Raw genomic sequence first — 21,509 nt, 5'->3', positions numbered from 1 at the left:
GTCTAACTCTTGTCTTCTGATAACCTTTTTCAAAACCATTTCCTCAAAATTATGCCTCTGCTGTTGCGTATTGAAATGAACTCCTTCCTTGAACGTGATGTACGCCGTTCAGTGTTGGGCCTGATTTCGGTACTTACTGTTGTACTGCAATAAATTTAAAATGAAACTGTGTTTGCTCCCTGGGCGATCTCGCTGAGTGCCGTTTTTTTAAAGATAATTCCGATTACAAAAAAAAAAAATTACATTGGTTTAAGAATGTCCAAGTTCTACGCGGTTGCTCATGGGTTCGAACGTGGAATATATGAGAATTGGGACGACGCCAAAAAGCAAGTGAGTGCTTGGATTCACCCTCTTAGGTCGAACAGATGTCGTTCACAGCCAAACGTTATGATTATCTTCGTTAATTCTTAACACACCTTAGTTTTGTACTATTGTCTACTGTGATTTTTGCTTGCTACATTAGAAAAGCTCCAGATATAGTATGGCGTTCTCCAATCGATCTTCAGTGATTCTTTTGCTCAGCTCTTAATCACAGCACATTATAAGTTCTCGTAAGTTTTTATTGCTCTAGATTGTTTAAGTAGAAACTCATGCAGACGTTGCGTAGAGTGGAATATTAGCACTGTATATGTCTGCTTTTGCTGCAAGTGCTCTTTCATCAGCTGCAAAACGGTTGCTAAAGTTCAGTAAGGTAGTTGCAGGAAAGTACAGTTGCTATAAAGGATTTATTTTATATCACCAAGTTCGACTTTCAATGAACCATGGCACGAAGGCCGCTCAGTACATGTAATTTTTTGGTTTGAGGCGACGCGAAGGTGCTACGACCTTTATTCTTAGCTAATGCTCAGTTGATTTTCCTGTGTAGAGCCTCAAAAGGTTAAGTCGTGCGTGATCTGCACGATCGTTTTCGTGTCGCCGCCGGGGTTTTGTTGTGGATCCGAAATACCACAGGACCTTTTCCGCAATGGGAAGTTTATGAGTGAACTTTACGTTCCTAACTCCATGATCGTGCGTAGTGGTGACGCACTTTATGCCTACCGAATCCCACATTTTTTTCTTTTTTCTACCTCAATTGGCCTAGCTCTCTCATCGTCATCTGTAGTGTTACAACAAAACTTAGACATCCCTCTCTCCTGAGACATTGTTGAATAGCGGTGCATAACTTATCGGAAATGAGAGGTATACGAAAGAGTTGTGCGCACAGAGTTGATCAGTACCGCAAGTTATTGTATAGGCCAGTTACACGTTCGTAAACCCCAATCGTTTCTGAATTGAAGTGAACGTGGGGCGCAACCCAAGCGGATAGATTAACGCCACTTTATTCTTCATCCTTTTACATAGGGAAATTACTATGCTAAGGATTAATTCGGGGAAATCGAGTAACAAAACATTTTTCCGAGAAGATTGAAGCAATGCTACGGTGGCGAATTGTAGCCACTAAATCCGGACCACCTGTTTGAATGATGGCTCACAATGATGTGATACCTCATCGGAACATAACAGACTTTTCGCTTTAATTTTCATGAAATGTATTGTTATATTCCATCATCAGTTACTCTTAATTGTTGCTTTCTTCTGGCGGTGTTGAGGATCGATGCGAGGCTAGGAAGACATGAAACATTGCTTGGGGCAATGATTCGCTTTCTCCTTTTGTGCCATGTAAAAATGGACGGAATATAACCTTTAGGGATAATCGCCGATGCTGATCACGGACATACGTAGTCCGCAGACGATATGTCCCGGGTCCGATCGATCTAATAACTTCCTTTTTTTGCGTTTTCGCTGCAGACCTACCGCCTAGAGTTTGTGGAATGCGACGAAAACCGAGGATTTCTATTGTGGATATCAGTATTCCGTAGAGAGAACTTTTAGGTAATCACCCACATTACTGATATTGACTTATTTTCGTTACATAGATGATGGAAATGTGATAGCTAAAATTTTGTCAAACAGTGATCATAACTCTTACATCAAGAAAAGTTAGCACTTTCTAAGGAAATCTGTAGACATCTAAGATAATCTACCTCTGTGATTGGTATTTAAGTACTTGGTAAGTGACTGTGACTAGGTATTTAAGTACTTGACAAGTACACTTGCTATGTCACATTGTCAGTAAATGTGGATCTAAACCCTACTAGGATTAGCCTAGTTTACTCAAACATTCGTCTTTTTATAAAACTCAATTCATCGGCGAAACTACAGCGTATCCATGCGTTTTTATCCTTCCGATTACATCTACATTTTTTACTATCTTGCCTACAATGCTAATTTTTCGTCAACCACCCCGGTCATTGGTTCATAATCATTTCATACGAACACAAGTCTGTACGGATATTTGCACGCATCTCCTCCTGAATTTCAAATACCTTCATTTAACTGCCCTTCTGCGGCGTTTCTTCATGTAAAACGAACAGACACAACCTTGTGATGAGATGGGCACTGGTTTCCGCCTTAGTTTCAAAAAGTTCTTCCTTTTTTAGAGATAATTTCTGCAAATGGCTTTGTGTATTCTACGCACCAGTTTGACGCACTTCTAATTCGTTGTTGCTTTATCTATCTAGGCTATGCTTTTTTTACATTTCCAACCTGTCCAGCTTTGTCATGTCACAAAGTTTAGCTAATATTTCTTCATTTCTCTCAATTTTAGCTGAATACATAATTGAATCTTGCTGTGATTCTTTCATAGTAGCATCAAAACGACATAAAGCACCGTGCAGTGGTGTAAGCGGCTGCGTTGTTGTGGAGCGTGCGGTTAGTATTGAGTGAGGATCAATGTTAGCCCCTCTCATCGCTGCGATTCACAATGGTCCCACCTAGATTCCAAGCGCTATCTCCACAGCGTCGCTTGGAGCGCAGCCGATCATGCAACTGCACCGTACTTCATGCTGTAGATGAAATTGGATGTGTAGCTTTATGGCTGTAAGTTAGAAAAGATGCATCTGACGTAACTATAGAAAGTAGATTTGCATAGAGAGGTCAAGAAGGAGTAGAAGCTAGTCTCCTGTTACAGTAGGACTAGCTTCTAAATGAGCCGTCATAAAAGCAACCCATGTGACTACTATTCTCATTGTTACGACGCCTCCTTGCTGTCGTGATATTTTACTTTTAATATGCGGTGTATGCTCGAATTTCATGTTACTTTTATGTGCAAAGCATTTTAGATAGACGACTTTCCTCAAGCCGTTTATAAGAAGTTCTCTACACGTGAAGAGGCGGAAGAGTACTTCAATGCCCGTCAGCCGAAAAAAGTCGAGTGTACGGTGATATTATATTATATTATATATATTTAATATTTATGTCGAATATAAATCGGTAATTCCATGTCCATTTTTTTCCGTCAAGCGAATAGTACCTATAGTCGGGTCAACACGACATGAATCACGAGTGCAGTTGCGGTGCATTTGCGTACGTGTCCGGAACGGCGCAGTGAAGGCAGCAGTTGGAACCGAGGAGGGACCGTTGCAAAGTGCAGCGATGGGTGGTCCCAGCAAGAGTTTCACCACGCTCCTAGCCGCTACGCTCCACCGAAGCACCTCGAAAGAAGCCGCGTACGCAATTGCGTACGTGTTTCATATCGTTTTGACCCTACTATATCTGGGCGTTTGTGGGACGTGTGCCAGTGGGGTTAACCAATGCCAGAACTCGTTATCATTTGACAATGCAAAATAAATCACAGACTTGTCACATAAATGTAATATCCTTGAAGAAAGTGCATACGGCTCTGAGTTCATGTGCTTCATGTCGTTTTGACCCTACTATAGTTCCTTGTTTTAATCTAGTATTATCTTATCAAATATTGTGGAAACAAGATATGATTATTATTCTTAGTGGCATTTCCGGAACCAAATCTGGAGAAGTATTATGCAGTAGCCCGTGGATATTCAGTGGGAGTCTTCACCAACTACGAGGATGTCAAGAAATATGTATGTCGAAGATTTAATCGTTCGTAACAAGTACGTATTGATTGTCCTTAACACTCGTGTCATTTCCATTTCAATATCTTAATTCGGTGGAACGATTTCTGCTTTGGCTTCCCACCAGACTCCATTGTAATGGCTGATTGTAAGTCTGTTGAAGTGTCGTGTACTCCTAACTCGAACAGGTGACAAGCAGATTTTATCAGGTTGCAGTTCACGTTTGCGGTTGTTTCAGTCACCGTTATAGGCGTTGCATTTTCCTCCGATTATGCATCACATTGATGTAATCCTTAAATCCTATAGTTACATTCTTTACAGCGCCCACCTACTTTAGGAGGTAGTTTTCTTTTTTCTTCGCCAGCGAACGCGCGCCGTTATACCATATTACAATGATAAAGTGAGCTAGATTACTTTTGATTCCTATTGCAACCTGCATTTGAAGACCAGTATGGACTTCAGTGAGATCTGAGTTGTCGTTTAATTATTGGGAGCTGATTATGAACATAGACATACGTACGCGCTAGTGCCCAGATATACATTATGTTCGGGATCATATTTAACATAGCAGAGAAATGTGTTGTCTTCCACCAGTGGTAAGCTTCCTTGTCTGAAGTTTTGTGAAGACTCAACTTTTTAGATAGAAGATTATCCTCAACCCCTCTACAAAAAATTCGACAATTTAGACGACGCTGTCGCATACTTCAACAAATTTTTCCATGGAAATGAGAAGAGTAGGTTTGATGCATTGTTGAACATCTTAAACGCACGTTTCCATGTAAAGTACTTTACGTTATCTCGATTTTTTGTCCCATCCGAGTAACTCTTCCGGAAGATCGATCCTTAATGCGGGTATTTTCTCTTAGAAAGGTTATTACAATCTCAGAAGCAGCATTCGAAGTTCCTTTCCATCTATACTCTTTCACTAGATTTATTCCACTCACTAGAAATGTTATTTGAAAGCGTTCAAGAAAGTTCGAATGCAATATGCTTGGTATCTCAACGATGAGTAGAAAGTAGTTGGTTGAGAATAATATTGGTGCCTATTCTTTGTGTTGGGTTCTCGAGTCTCGTGTACCTGTTTCAGATTTTTCTTCAGTACCTTTTGGTGCAAAACACTGCTCTATATCTTTGTCGCGGTTTGACTAGTTGACAATTTTACTAGAACCAAAAAAAGCTGTTGTTTGTACACACTGACTATAAAGGCGTTGGAGCTCGCTTTTCACTACATCGCTCTTTTACAGCAGAGTCACAAAGCCATGACGAAAGTTTGGAAGGTCTTTTAAGTCCAATGTCTTCTCCCATACAACCTACATTACTATGAGCTAGACACTCATGGTGAAACTTGAACTAGATATTTACATATTAGCATCCTTTCCATTTACCATCGCGATGGTAATTCTTAACAGTTTTAAAGGTATCAATGCACTTTCTTTTAGCTTTAGGCATGAAAAAAGAGCGGCCCTAAATTACTTTTGCTACGTGCTTGTCACACTGATGCATGCTCAAAAAAAAAAAAAAAAAGAAAAAGAGTGAGAGGGTTTAGATAAGTGAGATATGAACGATTCCGTTGTTCGATTCTGGAATTAAGGCGTGATTCAATTCTTTCCATTTTCAAGGATACTTTGAAATTGCCTTTTCGATTCACCTTGCCTATTTTCTGTTTATCTTTTCGAATTTGCGTACATTTCTTATAGTGTACATTTCTTATAATTGCATAACCTTTCGCAAATACGCTTCTATCGTTAAGCATTTCTCATTATTTGCGCTCATGAATTCAAAGTCACCGCTGGAAATTTCGTTGGAACAAAATGTAGCATTTACAAGGAAGTTGTTAACAGGACTCGACTAATGAATAGGTGAAGCCTAATTATATTCCGAAGAAAAAATTAACTGGTGAGAGTTTTTGTGGGTGTGGTTTTAGATAGATGTGAGGTAGTGTGAGTTAGAAACATCTTACAGGAGACAGGAATAACAACACAACAGTGGTTAATAGTAAGCATTTCATAGTCTACACGTTGTTGAATAGTATTTCCCACAAGTGCTAATGATTATAGAGGCAGGAGTTATCATAATTCATTTTTTAAAAAGAAATTTGTACCGACGAACCCTGCAGTTGGCGACCTTCGCCGTTGAACAACAGCAGAACGACTGCTAACGCTGCCGAACAGTGTACCTTTCGTCAAAGGCAAAATACCACGAATCGGACGCGATGAGGGAATCCGCGGGGAAAGCCAGCGATGGGATTGTAGATTGCCGGATCAGGGGTGGTTTCGCGCACCTCTTCCTGATCGTCGTAAAAAAAAACGGCGTGGGGATCGCTTCAGTCCCTACGAGGTACGTTAGAACGCTCCTATATGCTCGCTTTTCGGTCCTCTTAGCAGCCTATTCATTGGTTTTACTTCAATAGGCTGGTGAGAAGACATCACTGATCCTCGACCGAGTACATTTGGACGGCGCGTGCACAAAGGTAGCGCGTTGCAACTGAAATCGTCTTTGAAAAACGTCGCTTTTCACGCCGTTTCTTACGACGATTAGGCAGAAATGAGCGGAACCACCATTGATCCGGCAATCTACCGCTCTAGATTTTCCTTCGAAATCCTCCACCACGTCAGAATCGTGCTATGCTGCTTTAAGATGTGAAGTTGGTGAATCGAATATGAAATTCTGGCAAATTGGACTCTACAAGAGGTTTTGGGCGTGCTTTGGAATCATGGTAATGAAATGAAATATCTGAGTGTCATGTGGATATTTGAATGATAATTAAATAAACAATGTTTGCGATTAACTTTTCTTTCTTGGCTCTCAGTCTCACTGAAAAAAGATTCTGTAGAAATATGCGCAACGCAAGAAATTTTCCTTTCAGAGGATCCTGAGCAAGAAAAGCAGGAGAAAGCACCACAGAACGAGGAGAGCTCTAATAAAAAAATTCCGAAAGAAGACAAAACTGTCACATATTACGCGGTGGCCAGAGGACACACAACAGGAGTGTTAGTTTCTTAATTGCAAAATTTTTTCGAAATTATGCTCTGACAACGAACATGCTTGACGTAAATGTGCATGCATGCAGTGTGCATGTTTGGTTGTTGAAACCTTAGCTAGTTAAAAGTTTTTATTAGATGAAGTCAAAAGGAAAACTCGGAATCAACAAATACTAACTTCTTAGTAAGTCATGGTTTCTAGAAAACGATACACGGAGGAAGTGTAACAGGGTACGCATCATGAGACATCCAGAGTGAAGTTAGAATATACCCTTAGGAGTTCCGTGCGTCGACAACTGCGCTGCGCTGCTGTCGGTAGCGACACGGGACCTTTCTGCTGCGTATGCAGGATGCCCCGCCCATCTATAGTAGAGTCAAAACGACATTAAGCACGGTGCAGTTGTGTAAGCGGTTGCGCTCGGGCGGTGCGGTGGAGCTTAGCGGTTAGGATCGAGTGAGGACTCCTTATACCACCGTTCACTGCTGTAGGATCGTGATGGTCCCACCTCGATTCCAACCGCTATCTCCATCGCGGGGTCACGAGAGTCCAAGATGTCTCACTTTCATCGACTTGAAAAAGGCTTTCGACTCACTTGAGACCGAAGCGGTCATGGAAGCCTTGGACAACCAAGGCGTCCCTTCTCGGTACATAAAGGTACATCGAGTTGTACAGCAGCTTCACGACGGGAATTTCGTCATTCTACAAGAATATCATCATCGACGTGAAGAGAGGCGTCCGACAGAGTAATACAATCTCACCTAAAATATTCACAGCCACTCTCGAGAACGCAATGCGAAAGCAAGAATGGGACGGCATGGGAGTGAAGGTTGATGGTCGGCAGCTACACCATTTGCGCTTTGCTAATGACATCGTTCTGATAATACCTAGCATCAGTCAAGCGGGACGAATGCTGACCGAATTCGACGAAACATGTGGATGGATCGGTCTTCAGATGAATCTGCAAAAGAAAATGTTCATGCGTAACGGATGGGTCTCTGATGCCCTATTCACGCTCAACGGAACGAACATACCCGAATGCACCAGCTGCGTTTATCTGGGTCGAGAAATAAAAATGAACGACCTGACCTCCGAAATTTGCTGGAGGAAACGACCAGCTTGACGAGCATCGAGGATGTAGCGAAGAAGACCAAGAACACCCGGCTCCGTGCTCACCTCTTCAACACCCGGCTGCGTGCTCACCTCTTCAACACCACTTCTCCTACTTTGACCTATTCTTCGGAAACCTGGGGGTGCGGGAGAAGAGGTACCCGTTGAAACCGACTGACCGCTCCTGACCTCCGTTTAGCGACGCACGCCTCCGCGTAATCGCGGCTGCCACTCCATCAGCTAGACATTCTCCACGACCGCCTGAGATCGTCTAGACTTTTTTGCTCTCTAATCAAAGCTGCTCGCGACGTTCGCGTCGCAACGAAATAGTGGATATTGCAAATTTAAAAGGGAGAGGAGTGTAAAACGAATTGACGCAGCAAGTTCCGATGTACGAAAATAGTAAATTGAGCGTATATGATCAAGAATTAAGGAGAACTAAATCCTTCCATCCAATCAAAAGATGTATTATCAGAGATAATCATAGAGTACCAAAGAGTCAAACACGTGATGATTGATAAGAGTGACCTACATTGACCTCATTTGAGCAACTTCACACAAATAAATATTATCTCAAAAAAATGCTGCAGGGAAAAGAATAAGAAGAATAAAGAAAAAGAAATGAATATATTTTCACACATCTCATAATTTCACACATTTCACACCCAAACTGTTCTATATAAACTCGCAGCGTATAAGTATGTGTTTGTCACGATGTCATTCAATGAATTCATGTACAACTTTCGGCTGCAGCAACTATTCACCCAGCAACTTTATGTCCTTATTACTTTGTATACATTCTTTGAACTCCTTTCTACACTTTACCTTTTCAAAATTTTATATAGATATAATGTTTATGTACAGCGCAAGTCAAATATTTTAGTACTTCCTTGTACGTTTTGTAGAATAAAACTTTGCATGGTTCTTCAAACTTCTTTCAACAGCGTTTTATCGCTCCATTTGTATCTATTCTCTACATAAAATATGTGTGACAGTTTGTTTGTTTGTTTGACAGTTTCAATATGACAGGTTAGGTGTATTAGTGGTGAACAGAGACCTTCGTATCTTCGATATCTACCTTTAGGTACAACGTATATCAGCGAGGCATTATTCGCGCCACGCTAAGCGTTCGATGACAGTTTTACTTAGCTAAATAAGCAAAAAGAAATTCCTAGAAAGCGAAAAGAAAGTAAAAAATATAGCATTACACCGATCAGAGGGAAATTCTTTGGAGCATTTTTTGCATTCCCAGAGTAGGATGTTTAATTTCCATCTAACAGGTCAAAACAGGATAATTTCATTTTCACTCGCATTTTTAAATGGCGTATATATAAACCTCTTTCATTTATATTGACTCCCATGTATATTTTATACAGAGTTTCAAGCAACATCTAATACCAGACACTTTCCTTTTCCTTCGATTCTAAAAGCGCATCGTAAGGGCGGAAGGGTGGTGTGGGCGGGGCGTCAGCAAGACTCAGCACAAGAGGAACAACCAGGCTACTGTGGCGATCACAACGCTGTCAGGAGACGTACGGTGCAATTAACGACGCTCATTAGCCTCCTGGATATGTAGCGGCACATTATACGGGTACCTCTTGACCGTTCCCCGAAACCTGGGCATTCCGCAAGCAGGAAGAAAACGCGGCGAGCATCATTGAACACACAATTGAGAGAGTGATGCTAGGAGTATCTCGCTTCACGCAAATGAGGGAAGGGATTCGAAGTCCTCTCCTACGTTGGCGATCGAAGATTGGAGACGCCGCCGCGTTTGCCAAGGAAAGTAAAATAAAGTGGGCTGGATACGTGATGCGCTTTAACGACAACCGTTGGACCAGAGCCGTGTACGACTATGTTCCCCGCGATATTAAGCGCAATACAAGAAGACCGCTGACCCGATGATCAGATTTCTTCACGAAGTCCTTCAAAGGAAATTATGATGCTTTTCGCGAAAGGAGGAACTACAGGACGACTCCAGCACGCGATCGGGACAAATGGAAAAAATAGAAGAATTATTGGCGCCCTCTCGAACCAGTTCAAAGACCAACGGGAGTCAGGGTAATCAAGCTAAGATCCTGCCCACCGCGGCGGTTCGAGCACAACCGCTTGCGCAGCTGCACCGTGCTTCATGTCGTTTTGATCCGGCTATACTTTCCGCCGCTGACCTTAGCCAGATTGACTAAAGGTGTAAGAGATGGCTTTTCATAGGATTCAAAGCTTCAGAAGCTTTGAGTTTGGCTTTGTTTGTTTTTGAAATCATATTTGTATTCGCCTTATTCTCCTATTAGTATGTATTATTTACGTACCCTTGTAAGCATTTCTTTGTTTTAGTTTATGTTAGGTTGTTTTATTGATATTAGACTTATTGTTGATGCTATCAATCGTCCCATCGTCTTTTCTTTGGCACAGGCATAATCGTCCCATTGATTTTGTTACGCCGATCGGGGATCAGGGGCGGGGACCAGCACCTCCACCGACCACGTAACGTATCAGGCACAGTGTGACGGTGTACTTATATATATGTATCATTCACATTCACAGTGATAGTAATTATTATTATTAATTATTTATAATTATCATTCACAGTGATAGTAATTATTCTGAATCCACTCTATATGTTTTTATCAGCACAAGTGTCCTTGACTATGTATGTCCTTGACTGGTGTTGAATTTCATTATTTTACTTAAGCTTATAGAGGTGGCTGATGTCTTTTCTGCAGCTTATTCAAGTGAAACCAATGAATAGACTGCTGAAAAGACCGTAGCGTGTACGTAAAGGAGCGTCGTAATGTACCCCGTAGGAACTAAAGCGCTTCAAATGCCGTTTCTTTTAAACGACGATTAGGGAGAGATAAGCGGAACCATGCCGGATCCCGCAATCTAAAGTCTCCTCTCTAGTTTTTTTTTTCAGCGGATTCTTTCACCGCGTCAGATTCGTGGTATAGTGCCTTTGAAGACAGTATGACACAAAATCGAGAGTGATGGAAGCTCTTCATGAATGGATGGTGTTAGTTTACGTGACAACATTCAATTCCGTCTAGCAATCCAGAAAGGCGCGTGGCAAATGATTGTGTCGCGCAGGATCCCTCTACGGGGCACCTAATAACGTTCCACGCCTGGGAGCGAACGCGTCTTGCTACGGGATAGAACTTGGGCATTTATATTACTAGTTGGATCTCCTTCTTGAATTTCTTGAATTGCAATTGAACTTCTGCATCCAACTGTACAACTAGCAGCAGAAACTGCTCCACGTGCAAAGTCGTTCACGCGTTACGGATTGCCGTAATCCTACTACCTGTAATGAGTTGTATCGTTAGGGACACAAGCACAACTAAACAACTTCGTACGCCTTTTCCTGAATTCTGGATCTCTATATATTCGTTTGGAGATCCCAACATCGTCGATCTCATTATACTCTGCTTTAAAATATGCGCTTCGCAAATAAATCACTTTCGGTTTGCCTGTGATGCGTATTCTTGGGTATTTAGGTTCCTATCATGGGAAGAGTGCAAAAAACAAACGGCTGGTTTCAAGGGCGCTAAATTCAAGAAGTTCGATAATGAGGAAGAGGCGAAAATGTTTGCAGAAGGGAAAACATTGAAACAGATTGGTTTGTAAAGAACTTATCTTTATAGAACACAGTGATTGGATAGTATTCCAGAAGAAGCAGTGGCTGGTCGTAAACGACCAGCAGAAACTTCGAGCAGCAGTGATAATGCTGCACCTGAGAAGAAGCTAAAGAAGTGAAACCATTCGCTTTATGTTTTTAAATGACGTGTTCCCTCGTTATGCTTGTTATGAGAGTGACATACTCCTTACTGTTTCGCTATTTTGCTTCATAGTCCGGCGTATATACCTCACACTGCCTTCACACTAGGCTCTGATTACTATTACTTTTGATTACTTTTGATTTAATGCTTATGATTTTGGCTTTGAATGAATATCTTACCTTTTATGTAGTACACTATTTCTGGTAATTCCGCTTCTACCCATCTTAATCAAAGGGCTGACCAATTTCAGGAAGTTTCAGATTCAAAAGTGTTCCGCTTTTAATCATTAAGTTCAAGTTCATTTGTGAAACTTGATAAAGTTGAGATACCCATCAAACTATATGAAAAGCTGTTGAATTCTATGGCCAAAAGCGGCTTCTATGCTGTTGCTAAGGGCAGGAAAGTCGGCATTTACACAACGTGGGATCAGTGCCGTGTTCAAGTTGACGGATATCCTCAGGCAAGGTGCTCCTTATTAATTTATTTCATGGTTTAATAAGTGAACATGAAGAAATTACCCAGAATTGTGTTTGATTATGGAGTCACCTGTTTAGATTTAAGAAATTCGGTACTGAAAACGAAGCTCGAGAGTTCATCGCCAGCTTTCAGTTAGCGCGTAAGCTTATCTTTTGATTGGTCATCCTTTCAACAGCAAGAATTCGATAAAGATCAAATTGCCATAGATATGTTTTAAATAAACATACGTAAGCACTCGATAGGTTGTATATGTTGCGTATAATAGTGTCAAAACGATATGAAGCACGGTGTAGCTGTGTAAGCGGCCGCGCTCGAAGCAGTGCGGCAGTAACGGTTGTAATGTAGGGTGATACTTTTGTTGATACCATTCATCGTTGTGGTCCTATTCCACTTCGACCAGTTCGCGGTGGTCCTACCTCGATTCCAACCGGATTCTCCACCGCGCCGCTTCAAAGGCAGCTCCTTTCGCAACTGGACCGTGCTTCATGTCGTTCTGACCCTACTATATATGCTGTTTAATTATCAGTATAGAGCTTCACCGTTCAGGAACAGCTGCAGTCAGCTCGAAGTCTTCTCGAGGGAATAGTCTAGTGCAGGCCAGTACCCAATTATTTATGGTTCTTTTTGAAAATTAAATTCTTGTTAATCAGACCACATTAATCATTCTCAATCAGTCATCAATCAGAAGATGCAATGAGTACATGTTAACTATATTATTCTATGTACTTAATAATAGTTCGTGAGAAATGCTTATGTTGTCAATTCATTTTGGGTGCGAAAGACTTACGATGCATGCTGTTCGCACCGGCATAAGTATACCGATGCGATCTTCTGATATCTATATCTTCTGATCTTTCCAGTTATATGGGTTCGTAGGTGCGTAGCCGTAGGTGCGTGCAGTAACCTAATATTAAGATTTTCCTCTAGAGAACGATCATTCGTCATTCCTGCTTTTCAATGACAACTTAAAATATACAGTCCAATGAGCATGCTGCAAGGTGTCAGAGATGACTTGAAGTTCATTTCGCAATTCTGAAAACTAAAAGTTAAGAATGCCAGAAATATCGCGGTATCCTAGGTGAATCTAAATTTGGAAGTTAAAGCCGTTTCTTCTTCAATAGAAAATATATGAATTGTACAGACATTATTGGCCAATTATGTGTGAATGTGCACACACCAACCGAGCATCGTTGTCTGTACCACTTCTATACATTTATTCCCACAACAAGTAATAAGGTACACACACGTAAATGCCGGCAATACCTACTTAAGCGAAAAAAAAATTGTCTGCGGCGGGTTGTATTTCAGCATTTCTTCAACGCAGTCGTAGAAGACATTTATTCAAGGCGAAGGACTAAAGGGGCCCCCTAAAACCATGTCACGATCCTTAATCGCCCTTCTAAATGGAGTAGCTTGAATAAGGAATACTTGATGTCAATAGGAACACCAAGATTCTTTTTTGTGCATATAGGAATATGTGAACAGCAATGACAATGCTAAAATAGAATACATTAGAGTGCGCGATTGACTGTAGCTTGTGCAGCAAATATGCTGGTGACATTGCATACTCCACTACAGTAATTGACCAAAATGAAGAAAAGACGTTACACCACATCAAAGGCATCGAGTGACAGTAGTGCTGTTATTCCAAACTATGAAAAAGCTACATCCAAGGCGAGACTTACCACAAAGTATTTTTCTAACTCTTAACCATAGCGTATTGATATAATTGAGTCAAAACGACATGAATCACGGACAGTTCCGTACTCTCTGCGCTTGAACCAGCGCTGTGGACGGTAGCGGTTGGGATTGTGTAAGGATCCGCGCTATCATCACTCATCTCTGGAGTTCGCGGTCCCATCTCGATTTCAACCGCTCTCTCCAGCGATTTATAATCGGATCAAAACGACATGAAAGACCAGTTGTCCGTCCTTCATGTCGTTTTGACCTGACTATAAATGATGTCATCTACCATCAAATTCCCCAAGTGTGTTTGTGACTTTATTTCATCTCACTACTATACCTACAATTTTTCAGTAAGGAGCTGTTACACCTAATAAGATTGACAGTTGCTATTTGAAACTTCCTAGGCTCTTAGTTTTTTTTTTTTTTATTTCTCAGAACTTCAGAATAAAGCCATTGATTTTAGAGCATTCTCAGAACTTCAGAATAAAGCCATTGATTTTAGAGCAATATCATCTCTCGAAAGCGAAAATCCACCGAAAGTACTGATTTGGCTGTCCCCAAAAGATTGAAAGATTGGTATGCGTTTACTGTCATTTTCGGACAAGTTTTGCTGACAAGGCGAAGCTTATCCACTTTGGTGAAACACCCTTGTCGTGTTCTTGGAGATGAATTTCAATCATTTCCAGCGATGAAGCAATTTGGGAAGATGCTCCTGTTGTATATACCGATGGTGCTTGTAGTGGAAATGGACAAAATTCCGCAAAGGTACGTATTAACATCACACTCTGCATTTTATTTACAGGACTAGATCAAAATTTGTGAGGGACAGTGATTTTCAGAGGTGATTGTACTTTGCAGGTATTACTCTTGATCAAATCTTGCAATCACAACCATCACGAATGTTTGCATTTCTCGTGCACTACTTTGTTTGACTCTGCAAATTATGACTCAGCAAAGAGGTTGTTCAAAGACAACGTCGGAGAAGCAGACCACAATAACGCTCACCTTGATAGCCGTTTACTCGTGATGTTAGCGGGCCACCCGTTTTTTCTTTGAATTGTGCCCCTAATAGTGACTAATAACGATGCCTCTTGCATCTGACCCCGTAGGTCAAAAGCCGCAAAGGTCTTGATACGGCGCCTGCTCTTTGGTCACAACGTTACGTTCTTTCTTACGATTTATGGTTGGACTTTTCGCTCTTATGTAGAACGCTTTGAATGTTTTCCGCGCTAGAACTTTGGTTTCGCGTGCCAGGATCGTGACCACTATGTTGAAGTGTTTTCATGACAATATCTGAGCATGAATGAGCACCCAAAAATGTTGACGATTTTGGTTTTACGAGCCCATCTAGGTGCTCCTTGACCCGAGTACATGGTGCTCTTCCTGTTTCGCTAATGTACTCAGCCTCACATAGTTGACAGGTGATCAGATAGATCACTCCCGATACCACGCAGTACCCTTGCCTTCCATTTGGACACCGATGCAGGTCGGTGTCTTGCAAAGTCTGTCATAGGCACGATCTAGCTGCTCCTTCAGGTTAGCTGGTGGTGTGTCCACTACTCTGACCGAGTCTTGTAGACCTTCTTGCTCGCTCGCACTGCATTGCTCATATCTTCCGAAACAAAAGAAACGTAGCAAGGGATCTTTGTCGCCTCTACTGCTATCTGCTGCCGGTGCTGTGTTACATGGCTCCGTCTTCAATGGGAAACTTGGTTACTCATTAGACTGAGCAATGTTTGGTGACAGATGCAATGTGTGCATTAGATTGAGCCTCAGATGAAACCTCTGTAGCTGTCTTAAACGTGTTTTTAATGAATTCCTTTTCCAGGAATGTGCCGAATAGTAGTGATTTAGAATGTTCTTAGAATTCGGTCTTCGGGCACATTGTTTTCCAATTTTCTCTGTATAAATGAACCTGGACGTTGAGGAACAGCAGCCCATTGTCTATGGGGTTTTTCCTCGTGAACTTAATGTACCGGGACTGTTTACTCAAAAGATAAAAGTAAGTGTCCATTTCGGCTTGCATTGGACATATTATGCAACAATCATCTGTGTATCGGCAGTACAAAAAAGGTTTGCGTTCAAGTAGGGGCTCTTCCGCCTTAGACATGAAAGCAACGGCGAATGTAGGCGCAAGTCTTTGTCGCATGGCCAAGCCTCTAATCTGCATATAAGTTGCCCAGATAAGCGAAGTACTGAACGTCTCAGACATTCATTTAACCGCGTCATTATTTGCTGTGTCGCGAACCGTACATATTCAGAGATCTTTTATGTTCGAGGAGAAGCTCTAATGTTGCCTGCAAAACAGCATCGGTGGAGACATTTGTGTAACGCGAAGTGACATCGAAGGAATTGATGACACAATCTCCGTCAAGGCGCGCTATGTGGAGGTGCACGTTGAACATGTTTGTGTTCGAGAGATGAGCAAGAACTTGTTGGAGTAGCTGGCTAAGAATGATGTTAAGCAACTAGAATATTCTGTCGGTAGGACCTCTAATATTGTTTGTAATAGCTATAATCGTGAAATTCCACGGGTTGTTTGACAGCGGAGAGCTTGTGGGTTTTGATTAGGACGTAAAGAACTGGGCAAGTGGGCCGGTCACATTTTATTAGCCTGATAATAGTTTTTGGTACTCTGGTTTCGGTACTTTTGCAGTCGTCCATCTCCGTCCATATCCTATTCTAACGTCGGTATTGTCTGCCGAACTCATTAGCAGATGAAGAGTTAGCAGATGAAGAGCAAACACAACAGATTCCCCTCTCTTATCGCTTACAGGAATTTTGATCTTACCCTGCGAGCAAACGTCGCGTAGCTCGCACAGGCCATGGCGTTGCGTGGGTGTTAGGATTCCGAAAGGATGTTTGTGCGAGTTTTTATGTTTCTTGTTGAACGTCCATGGCTCTTCAAAAAACTTTTAACTTAAAGGCATCACCCCACGAATCTGACGTGGTATTGATTTTCGAGGACCAAGGACTATGCGGGGCGTAAATTGGAAAAACGGGTGGGATCTCGCTCATTTCAACCTTCATCGCTATAAACAGACGTCATCAGAATACGGTTCCTTACGACGTCCTCTATTGCCACGCGCCCCCTTGCGCCCCAGCCTGCGATTCGCCGAAAATCCATTCGGACCCCTGATGGGCATTTTACGAATTGCAGGCGGGGCGGGCGCAAGGATGGTACATTGCAATAGAATACGTCGTAAGGAACCGCATTCCGAAGTCGTCTGTTTACAGTGATGCAGGGAGAGATGAGCGAGATCCTACCCGCTTTTGCAACCTACGCCCCCTTATAGTCTTGGGCCCTCGGAAATCCATACCACGTCAGATTCGTGGGGCAATGCATTTAATGTTATGTTTGTGACCTTGCTCTGCAAGGCTTGCTGTATAGAATTGTCTGAAATAAATAAACCTTGTGTTAGGTTGCTGGACTGCAGATATAACGTCTAGAAACTTTCCTGACTACCAGATCTGTACTCTAAGTTGTATTAGATTCGTTGCAATCGTTTCCACAAGAAGTAGCTGCCGCCCACGCGACTGTGAACTCTGCAGGGAGTCTTAGACTCTTTTCCTAACTTTTATACCTTGTGTTTCTGTGCATGAGTGTTTATATATTTGCCTGTTTGTCTCTTTATCTGCATTGTGTGTGTATGAAATCAAATAGGCTGGATACGGTGTATATTGGGGAGCAGACCACGTCGACAACAAATGGGGCCCAGTTCATGGTGTTGCGACCAATAACAGAGGAGAGTTGCTCGCCGTTGACGTGGCTCTGAAGCAAGTCAGTTTTCTTAAAATTTTGCACTAACTTCTTACGAAGAATGTAGGTAGAGCTCCACGTAGTAAACCTCCCCGCTTAGTTACGAAATTGATGATATTGGGGTCTCTCCACGAATAGATAGTGGTGTAGTTTATGTGATCATGTTTAATCTCCCTAATAATCCAGGAAAAATCCTCTGAAACTGCCTGTTTCCCCAACGGTGCACTTTATACAGGTGATAGAACAATGGCAGTATGCAACGCGTCTGCAATTATGTAGCGACTTTCTGCTCATGTTTTAGTCATATCAGTTGCGATGCGGGCGTTGGACGACGATGGATGGAGTTGCGTGCGTTCTATCGTGCAATGAGTTCCATCGTTGGCTGTATCGCACAAGACTGTTCCAAGCTCCTTTTTCTGGATCACTCTGATATTTGTTCCTCTACACCTATCTCCTCGTGAAAAGACTCCAGAATCGTCATTCCAGAATCAGTCAAATAATCGTTTATGAATAAAGTTTCACAGAGTAAAACGATGAATTATGGGGTGCGCATCAGTAGGTACCCGGAGAGGAACGGTGAAGAGGGTCCCGCCGGATTCTCCGCAGAACATTACGCCTCTGAGACATTACGTGACCAGTGGCTATGCTGGGGTACGCTACCTCGACGAGGTCACGCTCCAGTCGTTCATGGACGCAAAGAACCGCGCAGTTACAAGGAAATATGTGAGGAAGAGTTGTGTGTGTTGTCGAAATTACCGAATGTAGTTAAAAATACATGGCATTTTGTGTGGTGTTCCAATAAGAGAAAGGGATTGAGAGGAAAAGAAAAAGTTTAGAACATTATCATTGTGGAGCTCATGCTCTACCATTTTATTTCCTTATAAGCTCGTTTTGTCAAAGTATCCAAGCGTAGCGGCGGTCGCTTCTGCACTCGTCGGCTGCACCAAATTTGCTTGGGTACCTTCTGAGCGCACCCTGAATTATGCAATATATTGTCGAGTGTTCATCAAAAGATGCGCCTAATTACACCCTCTCAAAAAAATATGCCATATTCGCGTTAAGAACTCGTTGTCACTTGTTATTTCGATACATCACTACGAAGTTCATATTTAATTGGAAAGAAGCTATTTCGATTGTGTTCTTGATTGTGTAGTCCCTTTTTTTCAAAATAAAAAATAAAAAATAAAAAATCTGGACCAACATTTCGCTTTGCGAGATTGGCAGTGCAGTGGATACTATTTCGAGACAATAGGTTCTCACAATGCTAGCTCGTTATCTTTTCGACAATGTTATGCATTTTCAATCACATCAGAGATCTCCCTTAGACAAAGCATCTGGTCTCAAAGACCGTAGATCGTGCATGGATATTCAGGTGAAAGTCCGAAAATGGCAAGTGTTCCCGATGATTTTCTGCATTTTCTCCCTCGTTAAAGTGGTTTTTTCTTCAAGAAACATTGTTGTTCTAGCAACATCAACTGCTTTCTTCAACAAAAACCCTATAAGAACCAGTAGCCCAGGATGTTTGTAATTGAGTTGAAAAATGGATTCTAAACTTATAAAAATTGTTCTGTGGAAGGATCCTCTGTGACCATCTTGGAAGGGAGTGAGTATCCATGAATGTAAGGAGAAAAACTTATTTTTTCCTGGGGTTACATGAGTTCGTTGATTTCTTTGACGGATTCTTTGCATTTCCGATCATGGAATTGGGAGTATTTAAGATAACCTAAAAGCAACGAACAATTGTCAGGAAGAATGTAGATAATGCGATCTATAAAAATTCCTTTAAAAAATGTTAGTTCTTATTGCTTATGAAATTGTCGACAACTCTTAACATAGCCAAAGGTCAAGTAAAAAAGTGAACGAAATCACTTTTTTCCAGAGTCACGTTTTTATGCTCATCACTTTCTCGAAAGATCTTGTTTTTATGAAGTGTTAAAATTTCACATTTTTACGTAATGTGAGTCAATTAATAATTAATAAATTAATTTAATTCTCTAGTTTTCCGGAATTCTTATCATGCAAAGAAAGATAAAGCAAAACTTCAATGCTGCTTATTGTGGTCCTCCTACCTATCCTCCACTTGTTGAAAGCTCCTCCCACTCCTGCTTGGAAAATGCAAAACAATTAGCAGATGGCTTAGAGGACCTCTATGTATTTATCTTTCTAAACATATTCGTTGCTTTGCAGGTTTTTATAAACAATATCAAACCTAATTGTTGTTTTTCTTGAGGCGATCTCAAAAAAGATGGAATGTTTAATTGTTCGCACAGATTCTCAACTGCTAATGAAATCAATGGATTGTTACATAGAAAACTGGAAACGGTAATTCAGCAGAACATCGCACGTATTCTTTTAGGAAAACTCTGGTGTTTTCTATTCAGGAATTCATGGAAAACCTCAACGGGAGAAGCTGTGAAGAACCAGGACCTCCTTCGTTCCATTGATGAAAGCATTCGCAAAATCCACGTAAATTTCTTTTATTCTTAAATGTCTAACTTGGATTCGTTTGTATGTCTGTTTATATGTGGATGGAGGATGTGAAGCTTCTTCAAAAACATAACCAGAAGTACTATTGTAATAGTTGAAAAGTTCGACTTTCAATGAACCTCGGCATAGTTGAATTTATATTATCGAGTTTGATAAGCTGTACACGAGGTTGTTAAACAAATTTATTGGCTAACGTTTCGGCTATATCGCCTTCTTCAGAGCCTGAAAGGGGCGATATTCAATCTACAATTCAAACGACCAACCTCTCCACAACTAAACTGATAGACTCCACGCCTACTTTCAATCACAAATTTAGCGACTATACTGAATGCTCACCTTATATCGGAGACGCCTAGCATGGACCGCTGACTGATCGATCACGAGGGCGAATGGTTCGAATGTCACATTCGGATCGGACAAACCATTCGAGATATGGCGCGAGTTCCCGCGTTATCGACAGACATTCACCCTCCCGGTTCATTTTAGGGTTTTTGGCTTGGATCCAAAATGCCTCCAGCGATTTTCGAGCCAATGTTTTAGTTTCGTGCGCTAAGATTTGGACCCTAATTTCAAAATCGGCTCCGTCGTGTTTTTGTGTTCTATGGGCACCTAAAGGTGTCCATCCTCGTAACCTATTCTTGCCGCTCACGTGCTCTTTGATGCGGACATACAGCGGTCGTGCCGTTTCACCGATATACTCGTCGCCACAGTTCGTGCAAGAAATCAGGTAGATTACCCCGGATCTCAAGCAGTCTCCTGATCTACCTGTGGGACAAATAATACAGTTCGGTGTTGTACAGATGGTATCGTATAAATGATTCCGAACTAATTGACGTTTCAAATTGTTCGGTGGTATTTCAACGACCGAAACGGAGCTATCCAAGTCTGCTCTCCTCAGACACCGCCTAATGGCAGCGCTCACTTCATCGGAGATGTAAGGAAAGCAGAGAGGTATCTTATCTGTGGTGGGATTTTCCACTTGCAACTAACATACTATTGTAATAGACATGATACCTATTGTTTCATAGTACCGATGATAGACAATAGATATCACATTAGTATTTAGTAGTCAAATACTTTGCAGGTCAAGTTTGAGTACGTGCCCGGTCATAGCGGTGTCGATGGGAATGAAGCTGCTGATGAATTGGCAAGGCGTGGGGCAGAAATGTATCGAGATTAACACGAAATCGAGAACATTCATAAAACTTCAACTGGATGGCATAAATACTAGATCTCTTATTTCGTCTATGTTTCACTGCTCACATTATGGACTCTATCCAACAAATTATTTTGTTCACTTCACTTTTTTTATTTGTTGTCATTTGC

At 41.6% G+C, this 21,509-nt stretch overlaps 1 protein-coding gene across 3 annotated transcripts; it reads left to right on the top strand.

Moving 5' to 3' along the window:
• Positions 1-255: 255 nt before the first annotated feature.
• On the top strand, positions 256-21,363 carry RB195_018168 (uncharacterized protein; the record flags this gene model as incomplete). 3 transcript variants are annotated; one of them, XM_064185487.1, is made up of 16 exons in its annotated part: positions 256-330; positions 3,162-3,255; positions 3,829-3,923; positions 4,555-4,648; positions 6,781-6,904; positions 11,492-11,613; positions 11,665-11,746; positions 12,071-12,238; positions 12,328-12,389; positions 12,797-12,846; positions 14,439-14,512; positions 14,623-14,701; positions 17,601-17,717; positions 19,927-20,018; positions 20,078-20,162; positions 21,268-21,363. In XM_064185487.1, the coding sequence occupies 16 exons, from the start codon at positions 256-258 to the stop codon at positions 21,361-21,363; spliced, it is 1,509 nt and encodes a 502-aa protein (XP_064041367.1). The 3 variants fall into 3 exon arrangements, with proteins under 3 accessions (XP_064041367.1, XP_013303431.2, XP_064041368.1); XM_013447977.2 differs by lacking the exons at positions 12,071-12,238; positions 12,328-12,389; positions 12,797-12,846; ... (4 more) ...; positions 20,078-20,162; positions 21,268-21,363 and having other exon boundaries at positions 11,665-11,750; XM_064185486.1 differs by lacking the exons at positions 256-330; positions 3,162-3,255; positions 3,829-3,923; ... (8 more) ...; positions 19,927-20,018; positions 20,078-20,162 and having other exon boundaries at positions 12,135-12,238.
• Positions 21,364-21,509: the final 146 nt, after the last annotated feature.

This window comes from Necator americanus, chromosome II, assembly GCF_031761385.1.
Source record: "Necator americanus strain Aroian chromosome II, whole genome shotgun sequence".
In the NCBI taxonomy this organism is placed as follows: Eukaryota; Metazoa; Nematoda; class Chromadorea; order Rhabditida; family Ancylostomatidae; genus Necator; species Necator americanus.
The sequence above is the reverse complement of the archived record's forward strand: the minus strand, read 5'-3'. Positions and strand labels throughout refer to the sequence as shown.